The following is a 9,221-nucleotide window of genomic DNA, read 5'->3' on the forward strand; positions in this document are numbered from 1 at the left end:
AGGGTGATAATCTTCCTGGGGTGCAGGCTGGTGGAGAACTTCTGTCTTCTTCAGACTAACTTCTAGGCCGAATAGCTTGGCAGCCTCTGCAAAGCAGGACGTCATATGCTGCAGAGCTGATACCGAGTGGGAGACGAGTGCAGCATCATCAGCAAACAGTAGCTCTCGGATGAGTTTTTCCATTGTCTTGGAGTGTGCCTTTAGTCGCCTCAGGTTGAACAGGCTGCCATCGGTGCGATAGCGGATGTAGACACCATCGTCCTCATCTAGATCTACTGCGGCTCTTTGAAGCATCATGCTAAAGAAGATCGTAAAGAGAGTTGGCGCGAGAACGCAGCCTTGCTTTACACCTGTGCCTATTGGGAAGGGCTCCGAGAGGTCGTTGCAGTGTCTGACTTGGCCTCGCTGGTCTTCGTGTAGCTGGATGATCATGCTGAGGAACCTTGGGGGACATCCTAAACGTTCCAAGATTTGCCACAGGCCTTTCCTGCTAACGGTATCGAAAGCTTTGGTAAGGTCGACAAAAGTCACATACAGACCCTTGTTCTGTTCCCTGCATTTCTCTTGGAGCTGCCTGAGAACAAATACCATGTCGGTGGTGCTCCTGTTAGCTCTGAAGCCGCACTGGCTCTCTGGGAGGAGTTCTTCTGCAATGGTGGGCACCAGTCTGTTCAGGAGTATTCTGGCAAGGATTTTGCCTGCGATGGAGAGCAGGGTTATCCCCCGGTAGTTGGAGCAGTCTGACTTTTCCCCTTTGTTCTTGTATAGGGTGATGATGATTGCATCGCGAAAGTCCTGTGGTAATTTGCCTTGTTCCCAGCAGGTGACAAGTACTTTGTGAAGTGAGCTATGTAGTACTGTGCCCCCATGCTTCCAGATCTCTGGTGGAATTCCATCAACTCCTGCTGCCTTGCCACTTTCAGTTGCTTGATGGCTTTAACAGTCTCTTCTAGGGTGGGGATCTCATCCAACTCTGTTTTCACCGGTTGAAGTGGGGTGAGGTGGATTGCTGAATCTTGAACTACGCGGTTGGCACTGAAGAGAACCTGAAAATACTCCGACCACCGGTTCAGTATGGATGCCTTGTCTGTGAGGAGCACTTGGCCGTCTGCACTATGCAAGGGACTCTGAGACTGATATGATGGACCATATACTGCCTTCAGGGCTTCGTAGAACCCTCTTAAATCACCAGTGTCTGCACACAGCTGGGTTCTCTCTGCAAGCTTGGTCCACCACTCGTTCTGAATGTCTCGAAGCTTGCGCTGGAGGTTGCTACATGCAGCGCGAAAGGTTGCTTTTTTCACAGGACAGGAGGGCTGAGCAAGATGTGCTTGGTAGGCAGATCTCTTTTTTGCCAGTAATTCTTGGATCTCTTGATTGTTCTCATCAAACCAGTCCTTGTTCTTCCTTGTGGAGAACCCGAGGACTTCTTCAGAGATCTGCAGGACGGTAGTTTTTAGGTGTTCCCAGAGTGCTTCTGGAGAAGGGTCTGTGGGGCAACTGAGGTCCTCAATTCTTGACTGGAGTTTTGCCTGGAAGGCAGCTTTAACTTCGGCTGACTGGAGGCTGCCAACCTGAAACTTCCTCCGAGGGATACCTCCTCTCCTGGGTGTGGGTTTAAAGTGAAGACGGAGATTGCAGCGTACAAGACAATGATCCGTATGACATTCTGCGCTGGGCATTACTCGGGTGTGTAAGACATCTCAAAGGTCTCTCTGGCGCACCAGAATGTAGTCGATAAGGTGCCAATGCTTGGACCGTGGGTGCATCCAGGTTGTCTTCAGACTGTTCTTCTGCTGGAAGATAGTGTTGGTGATGGTGAGCTGGTGCTCCATGCAGAATTCTAGCAGGAGGCGCCCGTTGTCATTGCAGTTGCCAATGCCGTGTTTGCCAAGTACTCCTTTCCAGGCTTCCGAGTCTTTACCTACTCTGGCATTGAAGTCGCCAAGGATGATCACCTTGTCCTCTGTAGGGGTCTTCCGTACGAGGTTGCGTAGATCAGCATAGAACTTGTTCTTTTCTGCAGGATCTGCTTGAAGGGTTGGGGCATACACACTGAAGAGTGTTGCATGCTGCTTGTTTTGAAGTGGGAGGCGCATGGACATGATGCGATCTGAGTGACCTGTTGGAAGGTTTTCGAGTTTGGAGGCAATGGAGTTCCTGACCATGAAGCCAACGCCAGAAAGGCGGCTCTCAGCCTTTGACTTACCCGACCAGTAGAGGGTATAGCCAGCACCGTGTTCTTGAAGACTACCTTCCTCAGGGAAACGGACCTCACTGAGAGCTGCTATGTCGATATTCAACCTGAGAAGTTCGTGGGCAACTAGAGCAGAGCGTCGTTCAGGGCGACCACTGCCTACTGTGTCAAGCATGGTTCTGATGTTCCAACACGCAAGCTTTAGTCTTTGCACACTTTGTGAGGCAGGTGCATGCCTTTTCTTTGTTGTTATTTTTCGACCGCAAGTAAGGATGCCCGTTGACCGCGGCTAGCCAACTGGGGTGGGGGAGACGAGCTTTGTTTAGGCCACCTTTTCTAGGCCCCTCTCCGTGTGGAGCAAGCAGTGCTGTCCCTAGATAAGGCTGCTTGGTCGTTCAGGGTGCTGCCGAAAGATGCTTTCGTCTCCGGGTTAGCATCAGGCGACCATTAGAGATAGATAAGCAAAAAATGGGTAATTGGAATACTAAAATAAGGGAATGGATATTTGGAAGTAGGAAACTTAGAATCCCAAAAAAGCTAGCATACAACCATCAATCGGAACTTGGATGGGGAGTTCCAGATATAATTAATTATTATGAAGCATTTCAGCTTAAGGCATTATTAGAGATAGAGAAGGAAGGGGATCAGAAATGGATAAGGTTTGAGAATTACAGGATTTACAAGAAGCAGTAGGAGCACAATATTGGCTTAAGGCCGCAGGATTGTACACTAAAGTTAAGAAGGAAGTGGAGAAAAGTAATATAAATGAAGAACCACCTATGGAAAAGATTTATAAATTAATGGGTAAAACAAAAAAAGGAATAGTAAGCATCTTATACAGGAGTATGAATTCAGGCAACGAAGAAGCAATAAGCTACCTTCAATGGACATGGAGTTCAGAAGGCCAAATAATGAAACGAACAGGGGAGAAGTTAATGGAAGGTTTAAAAAAAGTTAAAATTCATAAGGTTAGAGAAATGGAACTGAAATTTTTCACTAAATGGTATAGAACTACGGCTACTTTAGCCAATATGTTTCCTGGGTTGAGCCCTAAGTGTTGGCACTGTAAGAAAGAGAAGAGATGGTACACCCACACGTGGTGGGAGTGCCCTGAGGCCAAGAAATTATGGGAAATGGTAGTGGGAATGATAAAGAAATTCTTTCAGGTAGAGCAGAGAATTAACTTTGAATTAATGCAGATGAGTGTATTAGGGAATGAGACAATAGGGAAGAAGAATCAAGATTTACTAAAAGCAATGATATCAGCGGGCAAAGCGGTAATAGCGGCAGGATGGAAGAATAAAAGTAAATGGAAGGAAAGAACTTGGCATAATTATCTCTCTGATTTTGTTCAGTCAGATATAGCTGCTATAATGTCTCAAGAAGAATCATGGAAGGAAAGAAGATCAAGAATTAAGGAAAAGTTGCGGATCTACCTGAAATGGGCGAAGGAAGAAAGGAGAATGGACATTCAGTGGAAGCTTCAAGTCCTTTGTCCCTGGCTGGAAGAAGAAGAGGATGTATAGACTAAGGGGGGTGGGTTGGGGGGGGAAATGTAAAATGGATATCAGAAAGTGTGTAGAGAAATGGATAATGAATAATAATAATAATAAAATATACATATAGATAAAAAAGAGAATTAACAAAAACTTGTTCAACCTCTCTTTCTCAGGTACTTGATTCTGTCATTTTTAAAGGGTTAAACTAAAGATATCACATCAAACTCCCATTACCCTGCAGAGAAAACTAACTCTGCAGGCTGGAACCCTTGCTGGGATTCCAGGAGATCTCCAGCTCTCAGCTGGAGAACTGGCCTTGTCTAATATTACCTCTCTTTTTCTTTATTTACTTAATACAAAGCCAGGTTTCTCCATTCTAAGAGAAATTCAAGTTTAAAAGTTAGATTTTCCTTGGGGGGGGGGAGGTAGGGTTGCCAAGTCCAACCCCAGAAATATCTGGGGACTTTGAGGGTGGAGCCAGGGGGCTTTGGGGGTGGAGCCAGGAGACACTGGGGTGGAACTAGGGGGGAGGGGGGAAACGGCGCCGGGGAGTGTGGCGAGTCGCCCCGCAGCTGCTGCCTCTTCTCCGCTCGCCGTGGCTGCTCCTCTGAGATGGGCTCAGCCTGAGCCCATCTTGGAGGAGCAGCCACGGCGAGCAGAGAAGAGGCGGCAGCGGCGCGGCGGCCTCGCCCGCTCCGCCTCTGAGATGGAAGCGGGGGGGGTGGAGGCGGGCCGGGAGCGTGGCGAGCTGCAAGTCCGGATCCTAGAAGGGCCTGGATTCGCGGCTCGCCATGCTCCTGGCCTGCCTCACCCTCCCCTGCGCTGCTGCCGCCTCTTGGCTGCTTCTCCAAGATGGGCTCAGCCTTGGCCCATCTCGGAGGAGCAACTGCGGTGGGCGGGGAGGGGGCGGCAGCGGCGGCCTCGCTGGCTCCAGGATCGGGCGGCTCGGCACCGTTTCCCCCCTCTCCCCCCGCTTCCATTTTTTTGGGGAGCGGGGGAAGAGGGTGGAAATCCTGGGGTCCCCTGCCAGGGTGGGAGGGTTGGGAAGCCTAGGGGGAGGGAAGGTTCACAGACAAAGGAACCTTGCCTGCCCATGTGGGAATGCCATTCTCTGAAGTTCCACAGAATTCTGACTTTCAAGTTCCCCAAATGGGATGAGCTAAGGACCCTTGCTAAAAGGAGTACCTTGTGCCATGAGTGTGGAACTCTGTATAGGCTCAGAGACCACTTTTCCTTATGATTCTGGGGTAACAGAACTAAAACAGGGACTGTTTTCTCATTTTCATTGGGAAAAGAAGTCTGGGGCTGCACAGCTAGGTTTGCCCTTTCTTTAATACTAGCTTCTAACTTTTCCTGGAGTTCTTGATTTTTCTTAGCAAGCTGTTTGATTTCTAAATCTTTTTCATGGGTAGGATTTGTAAGCTCCCCTATTTTTCCTTTAGGGAGAATATTTTCTCATTTCTCATGTTCCCTTTGCTGTAGCCATTCCTGCAGTTGCTTAATAACAGCAGAGCTATCTCTTAGGGCTGTGAATAATCCCCAAGATGTGCAGAGGGCAATCAAGCTCACCCCAGAAGGGGACAGACTGCCTAAACCTTTGTCCCACGGAACCCAAAACAATGGTGCCAGCAGAAAAACAGCATCTTCACCTGAAAGCCAATTTGGCTATCCATTGACATGTTTAACAGCTTTCACCCCAGGAGTTTTCCTCTCCATTATTTCTATTAATGGTTATCCTGGAGCCTCTCCCTTGGCCCATTGTTATCTGGTAGTCCGATCAGATAACATAGGACGTCACATAGGACCGACCAATGAGGATTGCTGCAGAAAACGCCACCTGCTGGTGGTAATGAAGAAAAGCAACAAAAAGAAGCAAAAGATGCCAACTCCGCTTGATAAGTGGTCTGGGAAAATGAGGTGCAACACAGAGCCGGATACGGCTTCACTGCTGTTCCAGGATTTCAAGTGTAAATGGTAACCAAAACGCCGGAGCAAGACAGTAGTGAAGCCAGTTTGCAATGTAGATTGTCACATCTGAAAGGGTAGTATTACTGGGTCTTTTGCCCAGTGTAGAATCCCCCTTTGTCTCTGATTCAGAGAGAAGGGTGAGGTATAAATCTGCAGTCTTCTTCTTCTATATTCTGAATAAAACTTTGTTGGTCTTAAAGGTGATACTTGACTCCTACTTTGTTCCACTGCTTCAGACCAATACGGCTGCCCACCTGAATCTATCTAGAGAGATGAAACTTTGTACTAAAGTCTTGTGATTTTATGCATTCAAGCACAGCTGAAATTGCAGTTAGTTCTTTGAGAATCCCACCCCCCATCTCTAAAGTGTACAGAAGGCAGTAGTACTTCCTCTTGTGGAGCATCTATGAACACACTGGGATACTAAGCCCTTGAAACTGCAGGCGGGGAATGTTTGCCTGTTTCCATTGGAACATTTCCATGATGGCTGAAACTTGGCCACTGGTAGCATTTAAGCTCTGTTTCTACTGTATTCATGATTTGCGATCTTATCTTGGCAAACTTTTTCATTGTTTCATTCTTAAATTATTTTTACACTTGATAATATTCAGTTGTCCTTATTGGTCTTTTCTCAGCCTTTCAATCTATCTTCAGATAACTTTTTAGAGACCACTTAATTCTTCAGGAAGCTGAACTCTTGAAGAAATATAGCACAGAATGTAGATTACTTATTTACTTTCTTAATTTATATCCTGAACTCTTATCTGGGAGAACCAGGTTTGATTCCCCACTCCTCCACTTGCAGCTGCTGGAATGGCCTTGGGTCAGCTATAGCTCTTGCAGCAGCTGTCCTTGAAAGAGCAGCTTCTGTGAGAACTCTCTCAGCCTCACCTGCCTCACAGGGTGTTTGTTGGGAGGGAGGTAAAAGAGATTGTGAATACTCTGGGATTCAGAGTGAAGGGTGGGATGTAAATCCAATATCATCTTCTTCTTCCAATTAGGACCCAAAGTGGTTTTCTTCTCCATTTTATCCTTACTACAACCACATAGATTAGGTTAGCCTGAGAGTATGTAACTGGTCCCAAGGTTATACAGAAATGTTCCATGGCAGAGTACAGATTTGAACTTGCATATATTATATCCTAGTCTTACACTCCATCCACTATACCACACTGGCTCCCTAGACCACCTCCAACACTCAATATGGTAGGGCTTTCAAACATTCATGTGTGTGCCTAAGTGCTGACAGTAGTTACAAGACAATGGTTGTTTTGCTCCATGCTTTCAAACAGAGATTGCTATTGAAGGAAAGAGTGGGTAATTCCAAAATGACTAGAAGCATTAATTAATATCAGCTCATTCTTCTTGTTTGTTTATATTCCTGGAGCAAAAATAACAGAAATGATACATACTATATAACCTTTAAAAGTTAGGGGATTTTTTTTGTCAATAAAACAGTTAAAGACTCTAAACAATAAATGCAATAACTGAAGAATGGAGAAGGAAGTTGCACTGGAATATTCATAGCCAATCAGCTGAAACAAGATGTACTGACAGAGGTACTGCTATATTGAATTCACATTTTAAAATCAGAGAATTGAAACCTGGCCTTCTGACCTTCATCCAACTCATATACAAATAGATAAGGGAAACTGAGTGAAGAGAAAAAGAAATCACAGGTTCCTAACACAATAACAGAACAAACTAGCTAGGAGTATAAATCTGATCCTTTTGTCATAGAGATATTCTAAGTTATATTGTTTGACAACCAGAATCCCATGTGACGCATTTTACAAGAAGCTGCCTTACAGGTCCTGTTACAAGTGTTCTGCTTTGTAAACCTTAAGAGGAACAGGGCACGTTTATCTTTTGTTTAATCAAGACAGTACTCTGATCCCAGAAAGCACAACAGGCTGCAGTCTTGCCATGTGCGTCAAGCAGCCTGAACAGCTTTTGATTGATGCTACTGCAGCCCAGAAAGTTATCTGCCTTTGCAGTTTTTTCTAGCAGATCCACCCATAGCTCTTCAGAATGCTAAGAGACTATTGAGGCAGTTTCTCAACGAAAATGAAGGAAGTAATAAAGATTCCAGTTGTAAAGAAGAAGCAAAGCCTTCAAAGTTAAAAAAAGAATTAAAGATTCACAACAATTATGTTTTAGTAGAGTTAAAGTGAAAAAGATTCTCATTTTTAAAAAGAGGCACCTGTTACACTTCAAACCACTTCATTTAATCAGGAGCTCTTCCCACCCTCTCAGCGATCCATAGAAAGTTATGAGTCACTCATTAGGAAACCGAAGAGACATGCTTTAAGCAGCAAAGGATTTTAAAAGTACCGATATTACAAAAACAAAAGAACAGTCTTTCCATAATTACCATGTCTATGCTTTCTCTCTCTTACTATCATGCCTCCTTTCTGAAATGCCTTAGTTTTGCAGCCCGTCTGTGATTCTGCCTGTTCTTAAAGGCGAGTCTGTGAAAACCCAAACGTACTTCCTCCTCCTGGCAGGTCAGAACTATCGTATAGTAGGAGACAAGGCGGAGCGTAAGCAGAAGAATCCATACCTGAGGTCAACCACCTAGCGCTCCTCCCTAACCAAGCCCTCAGGGTGTGAGAAGGAAGACTACTCTCACCAGCAAACAGATTCCCATAAAGGCAGTGTATGGGGTTTGAGGGATCAACGGAAAAGTCTCAACCAAAGGCTTAGCATTACAAAGTGCAGGCTGAGCATTACAGAACAATTATGAAAACAGTGTACTAAAAACAATCTGACTTGAACGCTAAAGCAAAACAGATCCTGCAAATTTAGCTTCAGTTATATGTATTTTGCAAAAGATGTAAAACTTCCATCTTTTCACCAAGTGCTTAAATTCTCTCCCAGTTGTGGGGGGGAGGGGGGGAGGAAAGAAGAGTGCTTAACTTTGCTTTTATTCCAATAGTTAGCTAAGTGGATGCTTCCTGCAATCTATCCAATTGATATCCTGCTCATCTCTTGACTGGCTTTTAAAAGACAGGACCAAACATTTTTTAGGTGTTATGAAATATTCTGTAGCCATTAGAGGTGCCAACAAACCTGGAGAAAAACATCTTGTCCCTTTAATGTAGGCTTATAATATGTGGGAATGGAAAGCTGAAGGTTTTAATGGTTTAAAGGTAAATAGCACCCTATAAAGCCCTTGTTAAAGTGACAGGACATTTTTTCCAGGTAGTTGGTAAGTCTTAGCATCCACAAGAGCAAGAATATATTCTACATTAAATGAAAGCAAAAATTCACTGGTTGCTGACTTCTGTATCAAATTATTTGTGTATATTTATTCAATGCAATTTATGGATACCTGGAATATTTCTTGGAGAAAGTATAGATATATCAAACTTTTAAAACATATCTGTAATTTTATAAGAAATGCTTTAAAATTGCAGTGTCCTGTAATTAATTGAACTTTCTAGTTGTTATTATGTCATTCATTAAGGCATTGATATTAAAACATGTAGACTTGACATACAGAGCAAATTAAGAACATAAGAACATAAGAGAAGCCATGTTAGATCAGGCCAATG

At 44.6% G+C, this 9,221-nt stretch overlaps 1 protein-coding gene across 1 annotated transcript in view; it reads right to left on the bottom strand.

Moving 5' to 3' along the window:
- FYB2 (FYN binding protein 2) overlaps positions 1-8,218 on the bottom strand; it is a 97,203-nt gene extending 88,985 nt beyond the window's left edge. Inside the window, exon 1 of the mRNA XM_060233021.1 lies at positions 8,039-8,218. Within this exon, the coding sequence (XP_060089004.1) occupies positions 8,039-8,041 (3 nt within the window). The 5' untranslated portion in view covers positions 8,042-8,218. The remainder of the gene's footprint in view (positions 1-8,038) is intronic.
- Positions 8,219-9,221: the final 1,003 nt, after the last annotated feature.

The sequence above is a fragment of the Heteronotia binoei genome, chromosome 2, assembly GCF_032191835.1.
Source record: "Heteronotia binoei isolate CCM8104 ecotype False Entrance Well chromosome 2, APGP_CSIRO_Hbin_v1, whole genome shotgun sequence".
Taxonomy (NCBI): Eukaryota; Metazoa; Chordata; class Lepidosauria; order Squamata; family Gekkonidae; genus Heteronotia; species Heteronotia binoei.